Source organism: Vombatus ursinus, unplaced genomic scaffold (assembly GCF_900497805.2).
Source record: "Vombatus ursinus unplaced genomic scaffold, bare-nosed wombat genome assembly UNPS02014812.1, whole genome shotgun sequence".
NCBI classification, from domain to species: Eukaryota; Metazoa; Chordata; class Mammalia; order Diprotodontia; family Vombatidae; genus Vombatus; species Vombatus ursinus.
The window spans coordinates 77,360,332-77,386,373 of NW_020954590.1; the positions used below are offsets into that span (position 1 = coordinate 77,360,332).

Here is a 26,042-nt window from a genome sequence, read left to right on the forward strand (position 1 = left end):
ATGGAGTGGTTGGAGGAAGGTAGTGTTAGTGTAGTCACTGCAGCCTTTGGGGGTCCCTGCTGTCAACTGAATGGAACTAGCCTCTAACCTGTGGGTGGCCCAAGCTGAACAAAGCAGGCTAGTGACAGGAGAATCAGGAATCAAACAGCAGTGTAATTTCAAAGTGAGGGAAATGGCTTGCAAGCAAGGACACATGTGTCAGAGCCCTGCCCCTGGTGGGGGGGGGGCGGTTCGAGGCAGTGTGGCGAGATCTCAATACTTATATCACAGTGAGCTGGAGCACTGACAATGAGGGGTAACAGCAACAATGAGACAAGTTTCATTGCAGCAGGGCTTCATGACCAGAAACAGCTCTGGGATTTTGTTGTGGCTGAGATCATCCAGAGGATGAGCTCAGAAGATTGTTGTTAAATCAATCTCAGGGCACAGCCTGCTTGCTGGGCCTTAGCTCTAGAAAACAGGGTGTCCCCCTAATGTTCTGACACTACCCTAGGGTTAGGTCTTTCATGAGCTTGTGAACTTTCTTGTGATCCTGTACCTGCTGCATGGAGGTTGGCGGGAGAGGGACACTGAGTGAGTACTCTAAGTATCAGAATTCTCTGGCATTAATTCATGAAGGATTTTACTTTGTTAGGGATTCTATATAGAATAGTTTGAAATTATGACATAATTTGTCTGCTTTTGTGGCATCTCCTTCCTTTTCCATGTTTTGTGTTTAAAAAAAATGAAAGCGAATGAAGATAATTAAAGAATTTTATTTTATTTTATTTTATTTTTTAGGATTTAACACCATTCATCAAGATAATTGGAACTATCTGAGGAAATTAGGCTATAGCATGGGAGGTAATAAGAAATACAATGAAATTCTGAATGCCTAGAGGAATGAACATAGAAACTTCTGGGAATAAAGTAGGCACATTTGGACTCGCCACTAACTCTCTGGAAAAGGGTTGCTCTTCACTGCTTGCTGCATTCCTTATGTTGTTGCATTTGGATTTTCAGTTATTGGTGAGCCATCTTTGGCTACAGTCTGGACTTTATCTGTCTCCCCTCTACCTTGGAAAGTGTCCATGCAATTGAAAGCTCCAAGGAAATCCCCAAGGGCCAGACTCATTTTTGTAGATATCATACTAGGGAAAGCAGAGAAATAATATGGTTTACTATAGCAATTGAATTCCCTACTATTCTTGTGAGAAAAATCTATTATCAACAATAATATTCCTAGATACTAATCTGGGTCATAATAAGATCATAGATCTGGAGCTGGAAGGCGTCTTAGAGGCTATTTTACATATGAAGAAATTGAGACGGACTTGCCCAATGTCACACAGGTAGTAAGCCTCAGAGATGGGATTGAAGTCAGGTCCTTTGGTTCTAGAGACAGTGTACTTTTTCACCAAGCCAACCACTTGACAAACAATACAAAATTGAGCTTGGTATGCTCATATAGGGGCAGCTAGGGGGTGAAGTATATAGAGTACCAGGCCTGGAGTCAGGAAGACTCATCTTCCTGAGTTCAAATCTGGCCTCAGACACTTACTAGCCACGTGACCCTGGGCAAGTCACTTCATCCTGTTTTCTTCAGTTTCCTCATCTGTAAAATGAGCTGGAGAAGGAAATGGCAAACTCATCCACTATCTGCCCAAAAAACTCCAAATGGGGTCATGAAGGGTCAGACATGACTGAAAAAAATGAATGAACAACAACAAATGCTCATATAACTGAAGCTAGTACAATTTATAAAGTTTTCTCCATGAAATAAGAAGCTACTTCCTAAGTAATATTTAAAGGAACTGTGATTTTATTGATGTGAATTCCTCTTCTACTAATACAAATTGAAACTATCTCTGTGCTGTAGTACATGGTTTCATGAGTTGCTACAACCAAACCAAAACCAAAACAAACCAAAACCCCAAACCCCAGTCCTCTAGTGGCCAGCTTTCTGATGATAAACCTTTCTGTGTCTAACCAGTCTTACCCACATTTTTTTTGGGACCTGCCAGACCTTGGACTTGGCTGGTATAGTTTTGAGAACCCAAGGTTCTGTTCACATCACCACAAGTCCTTTGAGCAAGACCTAAGTAGAAGACTTCATAGGCAAAAAATGGTAGTGATTTTCTTGACAGGTAACCAGGGCTAGAGAAAGATTAAGAAATGTATAGTAACTCACTGTTTTAACAGCACTGCAATGTATGCCATTTTTGGGGTTATCAGATAAACCTGATCCTCCAGAATAGCACTCACAATTTTATTGGCTACTAATTCAGGTTTCAGAAGAGGTAATACGTCTGGATACCTGGAAACAAAGTAAAACCCCAAAACCACAGTCTCAGTCTCAATGGTTATTTCAGACATGCTGATAACATGTACTGCTTTAAATAGTCATGCACATTAAAAGAAGAGGAAAGTAGGGGCCAGCTTACTTCCTCCTTTACCTCCACCAGTGTTGGGCTCATGACTACATGCCTCATTTTCTTATAATACATTTCCTGCCTTGGCTTTATGGTTTCTGATTATGAAGCTGCTGAGGTCAGTGGAAGAAACATTCCCTGTTGGTTGTGTTGCATTTTCTTATATGCCCAGCAAACAGTCTCAATAAATAATCCTTTCCCAAAACATAAAAGTCATGTTCAAGAGAGAAAGGTCTCTCTGGGGACCCATGTAAAGCATGACTTCATTTCAGATCGTGCATTCACATAGCACTGGGAGTACTGAGAAGAACTAAGATGGTAATGAAATGAGTTCAATCAAATCAGGAGAACTTGAACCCTGGTGAGATTGTAAACAAAGTGCCACTAAAGCACCAAAGCAAAGTCTCTTGTTTTCCTGCTTATGCTTCCCTATTACTTTTCTCCTTTCTACTCCTATTAGCTTTCAACCACTTATATTATCTCTTAGCATCTAATTCTCCATCATGTCATCAATACTTCAAGTATTCTGATTTCCTCAAGCTGAGAGAGAGTTGATGAGCCCCTGGAAACTTAATAAGGTTGGTACTTGGACAGTAGAAATTAAGCATGTCATTTCTTGAAGTCTCTTAGCTTGGTTCAAAATATTTCTTTTTTAAAAAATTGAAAAATTTATTCATTGAAACTGAACAAACTCCTGGATAAGTGAGAAACTTAATGAAAAATCTTGTTCCCCTGTACATTTCTTGCTTCTCTAGGTCTTTAGGAGTATCTGTCTCTTCTTTCTAGTTCTTTTCCAGGTGACTTTAAGAGTGAGTGAGTGAGTGAGTGAGTGTGTGTGTGTGTGTGTGTGTGTGTGTGTATTCCTAAATTTACTGAAACCACCATTCCTCCTTTCATTCCATGTCTTTATGCCTTTGTAGGATGCACCCCTGACTTGCTGGATTTTCTCTATCATGCCACCGATAGCTTTGATCCTGGAAGTTTGCACACACCCCTAAACTTTTCACACTGGATTTTACTTATTGCTCCTGTAGCCTCTCCCTGGGATTGGCTGATTCTTCCCAGAATCTCCATTTTAAGGAGGATGCTTTGGTCATCATGCCTCTTCAGGCTGTAACCCTGGCTCTTAGATTTTCTCTACCATGCTCCTGTGGGTACTTCTTCATTCCTCTCTCTTCCTCTATTTCCACCCCTCACCCCTTAGCTTGTCAGCTTCCTTTTTGATATGCTGAATTCCCCCATTAGAATGTAAGCTCCTGAAGGCAGGAATTGTCTTTCTGTTTTTATACATATTCCCAGTGCTCATCATGGTGGCTGGTATTTAGTAAGTGCTTAATAAATAATTGTTTATTTGATTTGACTTGTAAAGAGCTTCACTCCTAGTCCTCCAAAGCATTATACAAATATAGTTGTTATAATTATATCTTCTCGCTATTGGTTGGGGAGATAGAGAAAAAAGAGCAGAATCAAAGAATCTCAGTATATGAAAGGCCCTCAGAGGCCATCTAGTCCAACTTGTGCCTTACAAATCAAACAAGTCATCATCTAGCTTCTGGTTGAATTCTTCCAGTGATGGGGAACTCAACATCTCCCAAGACAGCACATAATACTTTTGGAAAGCTCTAATTGCTGAGAAGTCCTTCTAACAGAAGTTAAAATGTACCCCTCTTCATATCCCACCTATTACTTCTTGTTCTACCCTCTGTGGCCAAGCAGCACAAGCCTAACCCTGTTTCCATGTGCTAGGCCTTCAAGTACTTGAAGAAGATTATGATCCCTGCCTCCCCAAGTCTTCTCTTCTGTGGGCCAAGTATCTCCAGGTTTTTTCCATTTATTTTTATATGGTATGATCATGTTGGTTGCCCTACTATGGATACCCTTAAATTTATTAATCACCTTCCTAAAATGTTACACCTAGAACTGAACATATCATTCTGTATGTGATTTGACTAGGCAGAGTAATAAACCTCAGTGGCTTCCTATTGTCTCTAGGGTCAAATATAAACTCCTCTTTAAAGATTCTTTTGTGGTCCTTCACATCCTAGCTCCAAACTATCTTTCAGGCTCATTCTACTGAGAGAAATGATTATTAATGACCAGTGGTTAGGAGAAATCCAGAGTTCTCCCTTCTTTCTAAAGTCCTCATTTCAAGTTTCCATCTCTAAAGGACATTACTGATAATGAGATTGAATTAACTTCTCCTCAATCTTGCTCAGATCCTACCCAACTTTACAAGGAATTTACTCTAAGGTGGGGAAGCCCATTGTGCTTACACAGGTAGAGTGGGGATAAATTCTTTGATTAGATTGACCAAAGCTGGGCCATTCAGAAGTAAATGACACAATCAAAGTTACATTTCCCGGCCCTTCATTAGAATAGACCCACCTCTCATTGTAATATTTATTCTCTCATTAATTGCTAGTCAATCAAAGTTGATTGTCACCCTCAGAAACACTCACTCTTCCAAGGGCATGTAAACTGTGAGTCTACCTCCATGAGGGTCTTTGGCATTTGAGTGTCACTGACCCTTTTATTAATAAAATGCTAAGGGGCAGTTAGGTGGTGTACTGGATAGAACACTGGATAGAACAGTAGGGCCCCAAGTTCAAATTTAGCCTTAGACACTTACCAGCTGTGTGACCCTGGGCAAGTCACTTCACCCCAATTGCCTCAAAAAAAACCAAAAATCAAAACCAAAACTGAAACCAAAACAAAAAAATACAAAATGCTAGCATTACTATAAAATAATTACATACAACTATGTCTTTTGAACTTTTAAGATGTCACTGTACAGTACCCTCTTCCCTACATTCTGTGATTCAACCAAGCTGGCTATCTCTTTCTTCCTCATCTGGGATACTCTGGATCCCATTGCTGTGCTTTTTCATTGGCCATCTCATAACTAGAATGTACTTCTCCTTACCTCTGCTTCTTACAATCCCTTTCTTTCTTCAGGATGAACCTTAAGCACCATCTTCAATGTGAAGTTGTAATGCTTCTTCATCTAGAACTGTCTAATACCTCTCTACATCTAGTACCTACCTACATCTACTACTAGTTATTCTAGTATCCTCTTTCCCAAGCTCCTTTGTATTTCTTTGTAATTATTCTCCTTCTATTAATTCTGTCTATACTTATACGTGTATTCCTTCTACCTTACCCCCTTAGAATGTAATTTATTTTTTAAAAGTAGGGGGAAAAAAGAGAATTGTCAAATATGTTGTACCTTTTGAGGTCAGTTGTGTGTGTTTTGTGCTATCAAGTCAAATTTGTTTATAGAAGACAAAAATTAATAAAGGAGGACCTTATATGCTAAAACAAGTTAGGGAATATTTAGTTTTTTTTTTTTTTTTTTTTGTATTTATATCCTTAGGTCCTAGCACAGTGTCTGACAGACAGCAGGCACTTAATGAATGCTTACTGATTACTTGATTTGCTATCAATTCCTCTGCTATTCCTCTCTTAATACAGCCTAAAATCACATTAGTTTTTTAAGCTGGCATGGCCCATTGTTAACTCATATTGAGTGTGTGATCTCCTAAAGCCTTTAAACCTTTTTGCTTCGAAGATCTGATATCAATCCATGCCTCTCCTGCGTTTTTCTTGTGTCATCAAATTTTGAACTCAAGTATAGTACTTTACGTTAATAGCTATTAAACTTCTTCATATTAAATTTGGTGCAGTTCTCAAGAGCTCTGCTGGATCCTCTGTCAACCAATGTTAATGATCCTTCCTAACTTTGTATCATTTGCAAGTTTGATAGCGCAAGCCATTGAAAGCTGATTGACCATTCCCCAAACATAATGTTCCATTTCCTTCCTTCGTGCTTTTGTACAAGTGGTTCTTCATGTCTTAGAATGTACTTCCTTCTCACCTTGACCTCTATTTGCCTTCCAAGCACAGTTCAGATGCCACCTTCTACATTTGGCCTTACCTGTTCCTCTTGAAATTTCTCTGTATTGTCTCATCTTAACGTTGTGTTAATTTATGGACATGTTGTATCCCTCAGTGTAATAATGCAACTATAATCCCCCTGGAGGAGAAGAGGTGCTTTGTTTTGGCTTCTGTAACCCAGATGGCACAGTGGATAGACCGCTGGATATGGAATCAGGAAAACCTAAGTTTAAATCTGATCTCAGATACTTACTAGCTGTGTGAACCTGAGCATGTCAGTTAACCCTGTTACCTCATTTTCCTCATCTGTAAAATAAGCCGGAAAAGGAAATAGCAAACCAATGCAGTATCTTTGTGAAGAAATCTCCCCCCTGCCAACCCCCACAAAAAAAAAAGGTCACCAAGAGTTGGATACAACTGAAAACAACTGAACTAAAAATACTAAGCACCTTGCCTAGTGTCTTACACAGGTAAGTATTTAAAAAAAATATTGGTTTACTATGATTTAATTGAATTGAGAAGATTGTTAAATAGCACCTGCTGTGTCCATTTTATGACTATTAAATAGATTCTTTGTTGACTTCAGGATTCTGTGTTCTATTCTTGCAACCTCTCTGCCACTGAACATGTCCCTGCTATTGATGAATGGCTCTTGGGACTTTTTGTTGTCATTCACAGAGATACCTGCTACCTTCTAAGTATATCCCAAGTCTTTATTTATAGCCCTGCCCTTCCCTTTAGGTTCCAGGCACCAATTTCCAACTGCTTGTTGGATACACATGGGTATCTGATTGATGTCTCAAACTCAACATGTCCAAAATGGAACTTACCATCTTCCATTCCAAAACCTGCCTTTTCTTCTAAATTTTCTTAATTCTGTTGGTGGTACCATGATTTCCAATTCATCTAGATGCTTAAAACTTCAGAGTCACCCTTGATTTCTCCCTCTTCCTCACTCTCCATATCCAATTAGTTGCTAAGTCATGCCATTTCAGTCTTTGCAGTCTCTGTCATTGTTCCTTTCCACTCTGCCAATCACTGCCCTAGTTCATTTCTCAACTAGTCTATTGCCATAACTGGCTAGCCGGTCACTCTGCCGCCTTTCTTTTCTTTAAGCATGAATATAGGTGCTGCAGTACTAGACTTGGGGTCAGGAAGACCTGACTTCAAATCCTGCCTCAAACACACAATTGTTTGGTCCTGGACAAGTCACTTAACCTCTCTCAGTCTTAGTTTCCTCATCTGCAAAATTGGAATAATAGCATCTACCTCATAGCTTTGTTGTGAGTATCAACTGATCCTCATATAAAATGCTTTATAACACTTAAAACATAAATAAGAATTATTAAAATTAAATTATTATTTATTAGTATTAATTTTGTGTAGTTTAGATAGTTTGTCTTTTGCATAGTTGTTCTTTTTCCAGTGGAATGTAAGCTACTCCAGAACAAGAACTATTTTAATTTTTCTTTCCCTTTCAATAAATCCTTGTTGACTTATTGATTGGTCCTACTTCTTAGACTGTAAAGTTCTTGAATGAAAGGGGCTATGTCTTGTTTCTCAACCTAGTGTCTTTGGCTGACAGCTCCATGATATTCCAGGCTCTTGATAGTAAAGTGTTTTGGGCTAGAGGAATTCAAATTAGGGTTTCACAGGGTAGCCAGTTGGTGAAGAGCTTGAGAGGATGGTGGATTTACTATGAAGGAGTGAGAGAAATATTTGCTGGGGGAGATGTCAGGAGATGATGGGTGATAGCAGGTCTTGGCCTTTGAGTCTTCTCTCTCGGAATAGTTACTTTATCAGAGCAGAGGTCTTCTCAGCATGATTTCAATCTGGCTCCTCCCTCATGAGCCTCTCCTTGCCCTCATCCCTACCCCTATACAGTGGAGAACTGCTATAATACATTTAAAATCTAGGATTACTTCTCTGCTTACCTGAATTGCATTAGCTGATCTTGTTCCCAATGCCAGCCCCTGAAGTATGGGAGTCATTGAGCAACCTACACTTGTTATCGCAATATTTGTCATTACCTCCGTGTGTCTCCATATACACTTATCCATCTTATAAAACACATTCCTTCTCTTTAGTGGGCAAAGCTTTTCAAAGATGAATTTCTCCTGCTCCAACACTAAATATTAAAAACTATTGCTTTTAATGCCCAAGTATTTAAATGTTCCATTTGGAATTTTAGATCCCAAGAAATGTTTAGTTATAAAATTCAGGGTAGATTAAAAAACAGTCATTAGATTATTAGCATAATCTGATTGGGACATTCCCAACCTTCCACCTATCTTTATTAATATTGCGTTACTAACACCTACATTCAAAGTGTTACTCTGATGGCTTATCTTGTCATCCAAGTGACTCAGTTCTCAAATGCTCTTCAGGCAGAGGGCTATTTCTGACAGGTCTTCAAAAGATAGAAAGGCTTTTAGTGTGGACTTGGTGATAGAATGTAGATCAATTGTTTAAAGAGGAACTGAGTTCAAAATCTGGCAGTGCCACCTAGTTTCTATGTCACTTTGGGGAAAGTCATTTAAACTCTCTGATCCTCAGTTTTGTCTCTTAAAAAATGAGTGGGCTGGACTCTATAATAAGGTCCCTTCTAGTTCCCAGTCTATGATCCTATGATCAATGGCTGAGCCTGGTGAAGTGCATCTGATGGAGGTAAATTAATAGATGGCATTTCCCCCATAAGTTGTAATTCATGAAGGATAGGACATGGATGGGGTTGTAATCTGTAATAATGGAAGGAGTGCCCACTCTGATGAAATCATGGATACCTGAAGTATTAAAAGGAGTCTAGATGACTGTTTTTCCTCAAGAATCCTAGAGCTAAAAGAAACCTTAGAGTTCCTTTGGTCCAATACTTTTACAGATGAAGAAACTGAGGTCTATAGAGGTGAAGTGACTTGTCTAGTGTCACTCAGCTAATTAGTGGAAGACTAGGGACTCTAATTTAGGCTGTCTATTCATCCAGTGTCCTTTGGAACTTCCCTCAGCCATAGTAATATCTGGAATATATAAAGATTCTTACAAAAATAAAATCATTCTCTTACTTGGTTGAACAACCTTCAAACATTCCAGTTTTGATGAAATATGGGCAGACAATGGTGGTTTGAATTCCATGTTTCTTTAGTTTTCTCAATTCAAAATAAATGGATTCTGCAAATCCAAATGATGCAAATTTACTTGCACAATAATCTGAAATACAGAAGAGATGACAACAATATTATTAATAGAACTCAAAGATTACCTTAGGTAGCAGATCTTCTTTAGGCCTATGACATAATAACCTTGGAGTTAAGAATCACTGAATTTCAGAGATGGGAGGAACCTCAAAGATTCTCTTGTATGAGTTGGTACACAAGTTTGTATCCCCTCTACAATAACCCTAACAAGGGGCTATCAAACCTCCTCTTGAAGACTTCCTGGAATTTGAAATCCACTACCTCCAGAGGTAACCTTATTCTAATTTCAGATCTAACTGTTTGAAAGTTTTCTTTTATATCAGGCTGAAAGCTGCCTCTCAGTGACTTTCACCCATTGCTCCACAAAGACACCCAAGCCAAGAAAACTCCAGCAAACTCCCCTTAATAAGATACTCCACAGACATCTTAAACTCAACTGGAATCATCTTTCTCTCCAAACCCTCCCCTCTTCCTAACTTTCCTATTACTGTCGAGGGCACCACTATCCTCCCAGTCACCTATGCTCACAACTTAGATGTCATTCTTGACCCTTTACTTTTTCTTCTCTCTGTTCCTCCTCCCATATCTAATCTGTTGCCAAATTTTGTCAATTCTATCTTCATAACATCTGTCATGTATGCCTCCTTTTTTCCCCCTAATACTACCACTACTCCGGTCCAGGTCTTTCTCATTTCATTCCTGGACTATGTACAATAGCCTTCTGTTTGGTCTCCCTGCCTAGTCTCCCCCCACTCCAGTCATTGAGCTATCAAATTAATCTTCCAAGAGCATCAGTTTGATCATGTCACTATCCTATTCAATAACTATTGCCTCCAGAATCAAATATAAAAATCTCTTTTTTTGCTTTTAAAACCCATCATAACCTAGCCTTTCCCTACCTTTCAAGTTATTTTATACTTTACTTCTCCACCCCCTGCCATGCATTCTGTAATTCAGTGACACTGGCCTCCTTGGTGCTTTTCAAACAAAATACTCCTGATCTCTTGACTGGGCATTTTCACTGACTGTCCTCCATGCCTAGAATTCTTTCCCTCTTCATCTCCATTTCCTGGCCTCCTTGGCTTCCTTCAAATCCCAGTTAAAATCTTACCTTCTACAAGAGACCTTTCCCAATCACCTTTAATTCTAGTGCCTTCTCTGTTCATCATCTCCAATTTATCCTGTATCTTGTTTGCACATCGTTGTTTGCTTGTTGTCTTCTCCATTAGACTGTGAGCTCCATGGGAGTAAGTACTGTTTTTTGCCTTTCTTTGTATCCCTGGCACATAGTAGGTGCTTAATAAATGTTTGTTAATGACTCTTCCACATTATAGCTTATTTAAAGGTATCTAACATGTCCCCTTTAAGTCCTCCTCTTCTCCAGGATATATATCCCTAGTTTTTTCTACCATTCTTTATATAACAATAGTTAGCATTTATATGGCACTTACTATGTGCCAGGCACTGTGGTAAGCACTTTACAACCATTATCTCATTTTATCCTTGAAACAATATGCTCTCCTATCATTTGCCACCATGATCATTCTCTTCTGGATATTCTTCCATTCTCATATTGAATTTCTGGTCCACTAAACTTCCCAGATCTTTTTTCATGTGAACTGTGGTCAAGCCATGCTTTCTCTTTCTTGTGCTTGCCATCAACTCTCCTATATGTTGTCATATACTTGTCATACAAGTCCTATACTTGTCAATGACTAGGTGTCATTAATTTTTGAACCTAAATATAGAAATTTACATTTATTCCTATTAAATTCAACCTTACAGCAGTTAATTACTGTGGCCTATAGATACATTTTTAGATACCAATTTTGTTGCCCAATATCTTAACTTTGCAGCACCTACAAATTTGATATGGATGTTATTGATGCCATAATTTAATTCACTGATAAAAATGTTATACATGAAAACATTATGCTAGATTCCTAGGCCACTCTACTAGAGACTTCATTCCAGTGTGACATCAAGCCCTTAATGACTACTTTTTTTTTTGCTGTCATTTGGCTCTCATTTGGTTATTCCACCAATTTTTAAATTAATTTATTTTAATTTATCAACAATCACTTCCATAAGCATTTGAGTTTTAAATTTTTCTCCCCCTCTATCCTCTCCTCCCTCCCCAAGACGGTACACAGTCTAATGTAGGCTATACATATACATTCTTATTATGCATATTTTCACATTAGTGATATTGTAAGGAAGAATTAGAACCAATAGGAGGAGCAAGAAAGAGAAAACAAAACAGAAGAAAAATAGCAAATAGTATACTTCAATCTGCATTCAAACTTCATAGTTCTTGTAAACTTGATTTTTTTTTGAGCCAATCAGGGTTAAATGACTTGCCCACGGTCATACAGCTAGTAAGTATCTGAGGCCAGATTTGAACTCAGACCTTCCTGACTACACATTTCACCAGTTTTTGATAGATTTAACTGTATTGTTATCTTTCCCATATCTTCTCAGTTTATTTTCAAAGATATCATGAGATATTTTGTCAAATGCCTTGCCAAAAAATAAACTATATCTATGAAATGCCACTGGCTAGACATCAATATTATACCACTTTCATGAAAGGAAATTTAGTTTAATTCAGGGCACTGTATTAGCTACTGGAAGTACACAGAAAAAAAAATAATGAAAGTGCCCTTGCCCTGAAGGAGTTTATATTCTACTGAATAATGTTAGTCTGATATACCCTATACTTGATGAAGCTAGCTCTTGGAGATCATCATTTCTCTTTCCAAATGTTCAGTTCTTTAATAATGTGTAGATAAGTTTTTCCAGAACTTGTGCTCCACTGACTTGCTTTTTAAAGCCTCAAAGCCCTCTCCATACTATGATGAGGCTTTGGAGCAGGACTTCAATAGAAATTTCATTATTTATATCCAATAATTGCTGTTACAAAAAAGGTTAAAATAGCAGTTGATGGGATTTAATAATACTAGGTTTACCCACACATGTAGGTTTATATTATTCAAATTTCCACTCCATTCAGGGTTCTCATGTACAATATCCCTGACAAGTGGCACTCAACTTTGCCCTAAATTAATTCTTTTAATTCCTTCCATTAATTTGGAGACATTATATTGAGAGTGCTTTAGGTAGGATAGATGAAATAAAGGATGCTTCTTTAAGACCAGGATTTGACTTGGTAACCTTAAGCTTGCACCTATTCTGAACCTTCTTCCCTAACTCATACCACAGTGCTTTTTACCTTTTATATTCCCCCAAAGTACCATTAGTCCATCTTAGAATAGAACATGCTTTCAAACTTGTTTTGAATAATAAAGCATTCTTTGTACCCTAGAAATTTCTAATATTGAAGAAATATTAAAAACCAAACAACCATTTTCCTAAAGTTTGAAAATTTTTTTTTATAAAAGCAAGCATATAAGTTAATCTTTTCTTTTAAGCAATCCCATATTAACATTGACAGGAGACAGAGAGGAATTAGTTTATATTGAACATAGACTAATTCAAATTCATTAAGGAGATTTTCTCATAAATTTAGGCAGGATCAAAACTGCAGGGTCCATTTCACCCTGGACCAGGTCACCAACATAAAATACTCACCCCCTAGTCCATTCAAACCAATTAGTCCAGCTGCACTTGAAATACAGACCAGGTGACCATGGTTGAAAGCTATCATGGCAGGAAAGAAAGCTTTGTAAGTCTAAGAGACATAAGTAGACAACCCCAACATTTTATGAATTCAGTCCACTAATGTTATTGATTTCCTACCGTGTGCTAAGATCTATGCTAGGCACAATGGCAGATACAAAGAAATGTAAGATGTGGACCCTGCCTTCAAAAAGCTTTCAGTCCAGTCAAATGTTCATTAAATAAGTGCAAATTAATAATAAAAATGAAGTTTTTACTAATTGAATCAATGGGACATTTTAGGTTTGTATTTTTAGTATAGAAAGTGACCATTAATTTTCTAATCTGCTAAAGTCTTTTGATTTCAGATTTTCTTGTAACAATTTAATTTCCTTCCACCCCTCCGCAAATTTGAACAAAAACAAAGACACCATGATAATAGATAGCTAAATGGGCAAAATGAAGGAAAACACATTTGAGGAAGGTAACTTTCAGTGAGAAAAAGTGACTCTTTGCAATTTGGTCAAGTGATTTGGGATAGTTGACTACAAAATATTTTCAGCTATTTTAATAGAATTCATTCATTCTTTCATTAAAAATCATAGTGACACCTTCCCATCTTTGCAAATAGAGTATTTATTCTTTGTTTTCACTATTTCTATTCCCTGCAAAAGGGCATTATAAGTATAACTTACACATATGTATGTCATATATGTGTGTGTATATACACCTCTTTTGTGTTGTCATAGACTTTCTGACTAGCATTTATCTTCTTGTCATTCAGATATTTTCAGATATATCTTTCAGATAATTTTTATCTTTCATATCATATCTGTTATAAATGCAATCCATATTTTTGGCCAGGGAATTTCTAGCCAATCTAAAAAGTCATGACTTAATTAGAGGGAGTTAGGAAAGGGGATTATGTTTGGGACCAGACCAGAAGAGGTTTGTAGTAGGAAGATGAAATAAATTAAGTCTGCAGGAATCAGATGAAAATGAATAAGGATGAGGCCAAACCAGATCACTAATAATTGGTTTGTCAATCCAACTGTATCCCTATTAGATTTTTCATAAGTGAATGGATATAAACAGGTATTTAGAGAAATACAACCAACTATATAATCTTTACATTTAAAAAAAAGAAAATAGTTTACCCATATATGAGGAAAGGTGTTGACAAGAAAAGATTTTTCCACATAGTCATCTGAAGTCTCAAGGAATAGTTTTCCTGTTAGAACTCTAGCATTGTTGATGAGGATGGTAACATCACCAACTTCTTTTTTAACCTGAATAGGAGAAAACCCCCAAATAACTTGTATAACTTGTGACCTTTGAATTTTGTTGTTCCCAGACTTTGTCGTATTACCATATATCTCAGGATCAACATGCAGAACTCATGATCTTTCTCCCCCAAGACTCCCTTCTACTAAACTCCCCAATACACCTTGCCGCTGAGCCATCCCTCCAATTCATAGTTGTAGGGCAGAGGTCCTAAGGCTTGACTACCCATAGATTAAAGGTACTTTGTTGGTCTATACTCTATTGGCATATACAGTATATAATTGTAGCTCACAAGTCTTCAGTAATCCATTTACCTTTCATGGATAGCCAGTAGACAAAATTAATTCATACCAAAGGTATTAACTGAGATGATGTTTTGAAATCAATAGGAACCAAACAATTTCAGTGTAAATCTGGGTCACATTCTCTCCCAACTAAACATAGCACCAGTTGGAAGAGAGGGAACTCACATAGAGTATGTTATCTAGACTGTCATAGGTTTTGTGAGTAGTATCTGTCTCACTGTTGGATTTTTTTCCATCATGCCTCTGAACCAGACACCTTTTCTGCCCTGCTCCCATCTTTATTTAAAATTAAACAATTAAAATAACCTCGAATATCATTTTACACCTATCGATTGGCTAAAATGATTGAAGGAGAAAGTGACAAATAAATGTTGGATGTATCATTTTGTGAGAGAAAAAATCTATCATGCTAGTCATTTCCTAAGAAAACACAAGTAGGACATTTTTGTTTGGTTTACTAACAATTTAGTTATATAAAGTTGGTTGTGTGTGTGTGTGTGTGTGTATGTGTGTGTATGTGTGTGTTTTGTTTTTACTAGACTTGTGATTTCACTGGTATAGGGAACTCCCAATGAGGAAAATGACTTTATCAATGCAGATCTATCCATGCTCTGCAATTTTTAATCCTAGAGTTTCCTAGGACACTGAGAAGGTAAGTGGCCTGCCAAAATCACACAGTCATTAGCTAGGTATCAAAGGCAAGCCCTGAACCCAGATCTTCTTAATTTGTTGTATAGACATTTATCAATCATGCCCAACTCTTTATGACCCCATTTGGGGTTTTCTTAGCAAAGATACTGGAGTAGTTTGCCATTTTTTTCTCTAGCTCATTTTAGAGATGAAACTGAGCCTAACAGGGTTAAGTGACTTACTGGTAAGTGTCAGAGGCCAGATTTGAACATGGAAAAATGAGTCTTTCTGACTCCAAGCCTCGTGCTCTATCCACTATACCACATAGCTTATTGCATGATATATAAAGGATGGTATATCTTTATACATAATATATTCTTTCTAAAGGTATGATTACAAATTGCTAAACTGTTACATCTTAGATAGACAATGAAATCTTCATTTTCTAATTGAACTAGTTAATTAGCACTTGTGCCAGGCAATGAATTAAGGGCTGGAGACACAAAGACCAAAAAAAGAAGTAATCCCTGCTCTTAAGGAGCTTACATTCTTTTGAGGAAAATAACAAATATACGTACACACACTAAATAATATATACAGAAAAAAGTATAAGAGAAAGGACAAGTCATATAACCTCTATGAACTTTAGCTTCCTCCTCTGTAAGATGTGAATAATGCTTATATTATAGGCCTCACAGAATGGTTTTGAAAGATCAAATGAGACAGTGGAAAGGAGGTGAATAATCATTTATGTAATACTTATTATGTACCAGGCACTGTGCTAAGGGTGCCAATATTTCACAAATATTAACTAGTTAAATCCTCGCAACAACCCTGTGAGGTAAGTGCAATTATTATTCCAATTTTGCAGTTGAGTAAACTGAGGTAAACATACTTTAAGTGACTTGCCCAGGATAACATAGCCAGTAAGTGTCTGAAGCAAGATTTGAATGTAGGTTTTTCTGACTACAGGCCTAGTGTTCCATTCGCTTTTCTTCTGACTATCTCTAAGTGCTTTATAATCATAAAGCAGTCTAGAAAATAAGCTATTATCCATAATTACATTAATTTATTGCTGGTTTGATTGAACAAATATTTGTTTTCCTGCTCAAGAATAGGATACTCTTCCTTGTAGGACTTTAAGACACACTCATCCCCAGAGTTTTTGTCTGACATTGCAGAATGTCTTTTTCTGGTCCCTCCCCCCAATCTACAATCATCAACGTCACTCTCTCTAGGGTCATTGAAGGCAAGACAAAAGTCAGCATGACTGACGTTGGCCCGATATGCAGTGGATGACCTTCATGTCTTTGATGTCTGAATAAGCTGTAAGCATTCTACAAAGCCAGCTCCAGTTGGCTTCAGGAGCTTTGGAACAAATTATTCTTATCCACTCACTCTTCCAGGGGAGGTTTTGAAATGTTTAGGGGAAGACATCCCCATAATTCACCAACAAGAGGCCTGTTGGTTACCTTCAACCTGGTTTAGCCTGTCTGCTGAGATGATTTCACCAGGGTGTGGCCACTGAGTATGCTACAGCTTCTTGGAGTTTCTTGGAGTTAGAATTGGGTGAAAGATGGACACCAAAGGTAGATGAGCAGCCCTGCAAAGGGCTTAGCAAGCCCTCACACCAGAGATGCTAGTCCTCTCCAATTACCCCAATCCCAAGTAATAGGGGCACAAATGACGCATCAGAAAGAGAATCTTGGTATTTTGGGCTGCATTAAGAGAAGCAAAGCATAAGGAGATGATAGTCCTGCTATAGGATGCCCTTGCTAAACCACGTCTGCATTACGGTGTTTGGTTCTAGAGACCACATTTTAGGAGAAACCATGATAAGTTGGAGAATGTTTGGAGAAGGGCAGCTAGGGATGGTCCATGTTATGTGAAGATCAGTTGAATAAAAAAGGGATATTTAGCCTAGAGAAGAGAAGAATTATTGAGGAAGGACTATCAAATGGGAAGAGAGATTAGAATTGTGTTTGGTTGTAAAGGAAAGAAGCAGGAATGATAGGTGTAAGCTGAAAAAAAGAAAAATGATATAAAGAACTTTACAACAATTAGAACTTCACCAAAGTACCTTTTACTTGAAGTATCCAAGTAAAGCTTGGATGACCACTTTTGGGGTATCCTGTGAAGGGAATTCTTTTTTTTTCTTAGCAATGGATTGGACAAGATGGCCACTGAGGCCTCTTCTGACTCTGAGATTCAGAAATTCTGTGATTCTCTGAATTGGGAACTTATTTCACTTAAAACAGCATTTTTTTTTAAACAAAGAAAAGCATCCTTTTATGGCAGCAAACTTGCCATATCCATTCTTCATTAAGCTGAAGGCAGTGCCCTGACATCTTCTCTTAGAATGCCCTCCTGAAGCTCAAAGCTGTGACTTCATGTAATAATGCTGGTAGAAGGTTTCCACCAACTGAGGAATTCTGGTTGTTATCATGTTTTCTTCTTTGGATATATAGCCCCAGGTTCTGTCTACTAGGTGCATTGGGTTCATAGTCCTAGGTTCCATCTACCAGGTGCTGAAGGGAGCACTTTTGCCTCTGTGAATCTAGTCTCTCTTGGCTTATATATTCCTCTTGCCCATCCATAGTTAAGATGTATGGAGTATGATGGAGGGTGGAGAGGGTGAGGATTAAGTAGATATATTTTTTTTATTTCAGGGCGAGTCTGTTGCAACAAGGACTAATGGAAAATATAATAGATTCTTAGTGAGGTAGGCTATAGTAGTTCACAGTCCACAGGCTTATTACCTGATTGAGAATCATTATACAATTGTAAATGTATCTATCATTCATTTGGAAGATTAGTATTCATTATTTAGTCTGTTGGTTTTCTGGTTTTGGGTGACCCAATCTTCTATTCATGGGTACTTGCCAGGGATACAATTCAATCTAGCTTGTGATTTATATGTAGCTTTGGCTGACCATAAAATGTTTTGCCTTGGGCAGCATTCAACTCATTTCATTAGGTATCTGCCAGCGAGAGTCATGGTGCAAGAGGCCAGTGATAAGAAAGAACTGGAATTTTGAAACCATAGTTTGTGTAAAGGGGTATTTTTTGGGGACAAGGGGTTAAGTACATTTAGTCATTATTGCATATTGACAAGTAAGAGCAGGTCAGCAACCTGGACCCACAGATTAAGAAGTGCTGAAGGCAGCTGGAGTGGAAAAAGTTTAAGAAGTTCTGAAGGAAGAGAAGTAGAGATCATGCAATACAATAATCAGCTGAAGGATGTTTAGCCTGGAGAAGAAAAGATTTAAGGGAAGAAGTGATAGATATCTTTAAATATTTGAAATGCTCTCATGTGGAACAGGGTTTAGATTTGTTTTGCTTGGTCCCAAAGGGAAAAATAGGAGCAATGGGTAGAGATCACAAAGTGTCAGATTTTGAAGGAAATATTAAAATAGTAGAATAGGCTGCTTCAGGAGGTCATGGGTTCTTCATCAGTGGAAATCTTTGCATGGAAACTGGATGACTTATATGAACTGATGCAGAGTGAAGCAAGCAGAACCAGGAGAACAATTTATACAATAACAACAACACAATAAAGACGAACTACTTTGAAAGTTTTAAGAACTATGACTGTTCTTGATTCCAGAGGACTGATGCTGAAACAGCTATCCATTATAGAGAACTGAAGGATTTAGGGTGCAGGATGAGAAATAGATATTTTTGTATATAACCTTCAGGGGAATTTGTTTTGCATATATGTGTGTGTATGTATGTATATATGTATAAATAATGTATGTGTGTGTATATGTAACATATATACATACATATTTGTTAGAATAAATTTGTTTTTAATTTTCTTTTTTTATCCAGTGGGGTAGAGGACTGAAGGGAGAAAATTAGAATTTTGTTAATTAAAAACTAGAGAGGTGGAGAATGCTACAGATGTGAAATGTTGCATGCTTTTTCAGATGAAGTTGTTATATTATTTTTGAGCAGCTAGGTGGCACAGAAGATAGAGTGCTGCACCTGGAAACAGGAAGAAAGACCTGAGTTTAAATCTAGCCTCAGACACTTACTAGTTATATGACCCTGGGTAAGTCAATTAACCCTGTTTGCCTTAGTTTCCTCATCTATAAAGTGAGTTGGAGAAAGAAATAGCAGACCATTTCAGCATCTTTGCCAAGAAAAACCCCAAAACAGGTCACAGAGTCAGATATGACTGAAAATGACTAAACAATAAACAATTGTTTTACTTTGTTACAAGAGACCTTTCATGAAATGGGAGCAATCTGTAAATGTGTGTAATGTAAAAACAAAACATATCACTAAAATTAAAAGTTCTCCCCTTGTCTCTTCCCCAAAGAAACCAGATAATCTATTCAGGGATGCTGTGGAAGGGAATTTTGTTCAAATATTCATTGGACTAGAATCAGGGGTGGGGAATCTGCAGCCTCAAGGCCACATGTGGCCTTCTAGGTCCTTGGGTATAGCCTTTTGACTGAGTCCAAGTTTTACAGAACAAATCCTTTTATTAAGTGGATTTGTTCTGTGAAGTTTGGATTCAGTCAAAGAACCACATGTGGCCTTGAGGCCATAGGTTCCCCACCCCTGTGTCACTAGATGGATTTTTGGAGCCCCTTAGGACGATGACATACAGTGTCTCCCAAAATAGCATATTTTCTGTCATATGATGCTCTCTTAGGAATGTAATGAGATCCTCATTCCTAAAGGTATTTAAGTTCATGTTTGAAAAGAGTCGGTGTATTGTGTTTCAGTGAGTTGATGGACTTGATGACCTCTGGGGTCCCTATCAATTCTGAATCCATGATTCTGTGGAAGAATAATATTGCTTTTGATGAGATAATTTAAAAAAATATCCATTTGCAAACAAATATTTACCTCATTTCTCCAAGGGGTTGTAACAAATCTAATCACTCTTCTACATTACAGCTTTTCAAATACTTGAAGATAGATATCATGTCTCCTTAAGTCTTTTTTTCTCCATCTCTAGTTCCTTAAACTGACCCTCAAATGGCATAATTTTAAGGCCCTTCATCATCCTGGTTATACTCCTCCAGGTGGTTTCTTGTTTATTCCCCAAATGTGGCATCTAGAAGGGAACTCAATACACCAGATGTGGGGTAACCAGTCAGAGTTCAAAAGGATTATCACCTTCCTTCTTTACCAGTTTAGGCCAAAAACAAAAGTATAGTCATCAGTGCTAGAACTAGAGAACCTCTCCCCCACATTCTCTGTCTATATCTTGCATACGCCTGTTTTTGTACATATTGTTTTCCCCATTAGAATGTAAGCTCCTGGATTTGTATTCTCAGTGCTTAGCTGAGGGCTTAGTATAGAGCAAATATTTAATGAATGCTTGTTGCCACTTTGCCTGCTGTAAGAATAGTATCTTTAACCTTAGACAACACTTTTAAGAGTCAGTGCTCTAAAGCAATATAGATGATACTTTTGGAGAAGATAGTGAATGTAAGATCTGGAAGAATAGAAGTAGATTACAGGGAGGAGTTGTGGTGTAGAGGAAAGAGCAGTCTTCAGGGAGTCAGAAGTTCCCTGGACTCCAGTTTGGGCTCTGCCATTAACTGGCTGAGTTGCCATGGATAAGTCACTATATCTCATTGGATCTCAATTTCCTCATCTGTTTGATGAAAGGGTTGGCTTACCTCATCTCTACAAACCCTGCTAGTTCAAAAATCTACAATTCTAAATGGCAGTGGAGTCAATGTCAATCCAGTCATCATTGGATTGGACAGAGAAGGATTGTGGTAGCCACTCACTGTATCTGCATTCCAGCCATAAATGGAGGACTGATGACCTTTGTGAATGTTGATACTTACATGTTGTCCCAGAGCACAGGGAACAGTGTCCTGTGATGAAATCTCATGTGACATAATTTCTGGGGTAAAGGCACTTATTATAGCTGCCTAGATTCAAATCAGTTTGGAAAGAAAAGATTAAAATAAGAGATATCAGATTACTAAATAGTACATGATCGCAGAAATAAGAAATACTTTAGACAAAAATGCATCAGACTGGAGAGTTAGAATGGGAAGTGACCTTAGAGATCCTCCAACATAGGGATTCTTAGGCTTTTGTGTGTGTGTGTGTGTGTGTGTGTGTGTGTGTGTGATGAACTCCTTTGGCCTCGAGATCCTTTCTCAGAATAATGTTTTTAAATGCATAAAACAAAAACACACAGTATTATAAAGAAAGGTTAGTGAAAGAAAGGTTATAAAAAGGTGAAAATACAGATGATTTTTTTCCCATGCAAGATCTGGACTGCCTGAAATCTGTCTGCCCCTTGGTGGACCCCAAGTTAAGAACCTCTGCTGTAGTACTACTCCATTATTTTATAGTTGAGTAAACTGGAGGATCAGAAAGAAAGGTCCATCTCATTCAGATAAAAGGGGAGCACATTCCAGGATAGAAAGTGTTCCAGCAAGCCGCAGCAAGCCCCATCTCAGCAAACTAGTGGGAGATCCTGAGCCCCAGTGTGGTGGAGCAATCAAATGTCAACACTTTAGCATAGCCAGGGGAACCAGCAGACCCCACCTCCAAGAACCACTAGGTACTTCGGTGCAGCCCTGGGTAGGCAGGCACCCTGCCATGGCTGGACCTCCTAGTGCTTTAGCATTGTCCCAGGCAGGCATCTTATGGAAACTGGACCTCCATGTGCTTCGGTGCAGCTCCAGACAGGTAGGTGTCTTCCAGGGGCCAGACCTTCACATATTTCAGTGTAGGCTCTCCCCCTGCCCTACCCCCACAGCTACTCCCTGCTGGGAAATGCAGAAAAACCTTACTGGACCTCAGCACATGCCAGAAACCACCACTAGAACCCCAGCTCAGCACCAGGTAAGCTGCCAGAGCCCTACTGCCTCCAGCAGGATCAGGCAACCCCCACCCCATCCCTACAGCACAGTACCAGACATGAGGGTCCCCTGTGGGCCTCAGGGCAACATCAGCATAGCATCTGGTAAACAGCCAGGGCCTACAGCCTCTGGCACAAGAAACTGAGGAAGTACCCTTCCACCCTGGGAGCAGAGCTCAAATTTAAAAGAAGGAAAAAGGCAAAAAAAAAAAAAAAGGGAGGGGGAGGATGAGCAGAAAACAACAACATAAAAAGAATCTGACCATAGAAAGTTATTATGGTGACAAGAAAGACCAAGACACAAACTCAGAAGAGGACAACAATGTCAACATATCTATGGGCAAAACCTCAAAGAAAAATGGGAAGTCATTTCAAGCCCAGAAAGAACTCATGAAAGAGCTCAAAAAGGAACTTTAAAATCATATAAGAGAGGTAGAAAAAATGGGGAAAAGAAATGAGAGTGATTCAAGAGACTTATGAAAAAAAAAAAGAATCAACAGCTTGGAAAACTGCTCAAAAAGTAGAATTGGTCAGATGGAAAAGGTGATACAAAAATCCACTGAAGAAAACAACTCCTTAAAGAGTACAATCAGCCAAATGGAAAAGAAAGTACAAAAAGCAAATTGAGGACAACAGCACGTTAAAAGTTAGAATTGGGTAAGTGGAAGCTAATGACTCTATGAGACATCATGAATCAATCAAACTAATTCAAAAGAATGAAAAAAATGGGAGAAAATGTAAAATGCCTCATGAGAAAAACAATGGACCAGGAAAATAGATCCAGGAAAGACAATATCAGAATCATTGGACTACCTGAAAGCCATGATCAAAAAGAGAATCTGGACAGCATCTTTCAAGAAATGCTCTTTCATATCTCCCCCTGCCCTACCTCCTATTTCATATCTCCCCCTGCCCTACCCCCGCAGCTACTCCCTGCTGGGAAATGCAGAAAAACCTTACTGGACCTCAGCACATGCCAGAAACCACCACTAGAACCCCAGCTCAGCACCAGGTAAGCTGCAAGAGCCCTACTGCCTCCAGCAGGATCAGGCAACCCCCACCCCATCCCTACAGCACAGTACCAGACATGAGGGTCCCCTGTGGGCCTCAGGGCAACATCAGCATTTCAATAATCTTTCAAGAAATTATCAAGGAAAACTGTCCTGATATCCTGGAACCAGAGGGCAGAATAGGCATTGAAAGAATCCAATGATCACCTCAGGAAAGAGATCCTAACATAAAAGCCCCAAGGAACATTATAGTCAAATTTCAGAACTATCAGGTCATGGAAAAATTACTGCAAGTGGCCAGAAAGAAACAATTCAAATACTGGGGAGTCACAATCAGGGTCACACAGGACTTGACATCTGCAACATTAAAGGATTAGAGGTCATAGAACATGATATTCCAGAGCATAAAGGAACAAAGATTGCAACCAAGAATCACTTACCTGCAAAATTAAGCATAATACATCAAGGGAAAAAATTGTCATTCAACAAAATAGGATTCAAGCCTTCATAAGGAAAACACCAGAACTAAACTAAAAATTTGACCTCCAATATCAAGACTCAAGAGAAGCATAAACAAGTAAAAAAGGAAAAGAAAACAGAAGGGATTCAATAGAGCTAAACTATTTACACCCCTACATGGGAAGATGATATTCATAATTCTTAAAAATTGCATCACTATCAGTATAGATAGAAGGAATAAACATAGACAGAAGGTATGGGTATAAGGTGTATTTGAGGGAATGATATAAAAATAAGGGATGAGAAAATGGAGTAAAATGAGTGAAGAAGGAAGGGAGAGAAAGAATGGGGCAAATTATCTCACATGAAGAGGTGAGAAAGATCTATTACAGTGGAAGGGAAGATGGATGGTGGAGAGGGGGGCAATGGGCATTGCTGGAACCTTACTCTCATCAGTATTGGCTCAAAGAGGGAATAATATACATAATTAGATAAATATAGAACTCCATCTTACTGACAGGGAAGTGGGAAGGGAGGGGATTAAATAAAGGGGGTGGGGACTGACAGAAGGGAAGGCAGATCAGGGGAGCTGGTACACAGAAGCAAAACATTGGTGATGTGGGACAGGGTGAAAGGAGAGAGATGAGAAACAGGAAGAAGAATAGGATGGAGGGAAATACACAGGTCATAATCATAATAGTGAATGTGAATTGGATGAACTCTCCCATAAAATGAAAGTGGATAGAAGAGTGGATCAAAAAAAATATGTTGCTTACAAGAAACACACTTGAAGCAGAGAGACACACACAGAGTAAAGGAAAACCTGGAAAGACTCGTATGAACTGATGCAAAATGAAATGAGCAGAACCAGGAAAACATTGTACCCAGCATCAAGAACATCATGTGATGATCAGCTACGAATGACTCAGTTTTTCTCAGCAATGATCCAAGGCAAGTACAAAGGACTCATGAAGAAAGATACTATCCACATTCAGATAAAGAACTGATGGAGTCTGAATGCAGATTGAAGCATATTTTTTTTCACTTACTTTATTCTTTCTTGTGCTTTATTTTTTACTTTTGATCTATTTTGTCTTCCACAACCATGATGAATATGGAAATATATTTTACATGATAGCATATGTATAAACTATATTAAACTACCTACCATTTTCAGAAGAGGGGAGGGGAGGGAGAGAGAAAAATTTGGAACTCAAAATCTTATAAAAATGAATGCTAAAAATTTTCTTGATTTGCAATTGTGGGAAAGAATAAAATACTATTTAAGGAAAAAACAATTCCTTTTTCTTGAGTTGCCTTCACACTAAGGAGTCTGGCAAAGATATATCCTTTATGTTTTGAGGAATTTGAAATCAGAGAACACAGTCATACATTTTCTTGATTTCTTTCAGTGGTTCTGGAGCACCTATCTTAAGGGGTAGTAGGATGGCTCAGAGCCCTGGGAGCATTGAATCTTCAGGTTACTTCTTCCACAGAGAAAGCACAGCTTTAAAATAAGACCTACAAAAATGGGTATATCTACTTAACCCCATAATTCCCTTCTGGCTCACAACCTTAGCGTCATCTCGGATTCCTCACTATTTCTCACCCAGTTGCCCCGCCCCACCCCCATCCCTGCCTGCTGTGCCCCATATTGAAACAGTTGCCAAGGCCTGTCAGTTTCACCTCTGCAACATCTCTCCAAAATGCCCTCTTTTCTCCTCTGACATTGCCACCGCTCTGGTGAAAGCCCTCATCACCTCACACCTTGATTACTATAACAGCTGTTGGTGGGTCTGCCTGCCTCAAGCCTCTTCCCACTCCATTCCATCCACCATTCAGCCACCAAAGTGATTTTCCTACAGTGTGAGTCTGATCATGTAATACCCTCCCCGCAATAAATTCTAGTGCCACCCTATTACCTCCAAGATCTAATACAAAATGCTCTGTTTGGCATCAAAGCCCTTTACAATCTAGTCCCCTCCTACATTTTCAGTATTCCTACACCTTACTCCTCCATACATACTCTTTGATCAAGTGACACTAACCTCCTGGCTGTTCCATGAACAAGACCATTTTGTTCTATCTCTCTGCTCTGGACATTCTCTTTGGCTTTCCCCCATGTCTGGAATGCTCTACCTCCTCTTTTCTGACTACTGATCTCCTTGGCTTCCATTAAGTCCCAACTAATATCCTGCCTTCTACAGATAACCTTCTCCAACCCCTCTTAGTTCCAGTGCCTTCCCTCTCTTAATTAGTCCCTATTTATCCTGTCTATAGCTTGCTTTGTATGTAATTGTTTTAATATTGTCTCTCTCATTATATTGTAAACTTCTTAAGGGTGGAGACTGTCTTTTTTTTGCCTCTTTTTTTTTATCCTCAGCACTTAAGTA

The 26,042-nt window shown here is 38.5% G+C and overlaps 1 protein-coding gene across 1 annotated transcript in view; it reads right to left on the reverse strand.

Moving 5' to 3' along the window:
- Positions 1-976: 976 nt before the first annotated feature.
- The window catches only part of LOC114053993 (short-chain dehydrogenase/reductase family 16C member 6-like), a 37,827-nt gene continuing 12,761 nt past the window's right edge, over positions 977-26,042 (reverse strand). The window contains exons 3-7 of the mRNA XM_027877095.1: positions 14,272-14,403; positions 13,088-13,187; positions 9,365-9,509; positions 2,171-2,296; positions 977-1,130 (exon numbers count right to left, since the gene is read on the reverse strand). Of these exons, the coding sequence (XP_027732896.1) occupies positions 977-1,130; positions 2,171-2,296; positions 9,365-9,509; positions 13,088-13,187; positions 14,272-14,403 (657 nt within the window). The remainder of the gene's footprint in view (positions 1,131-2,170; positions 2,297-9,364; positions 9,510-13,087; positions 13,188-14,271; positions 14,404-26,042) is intronic.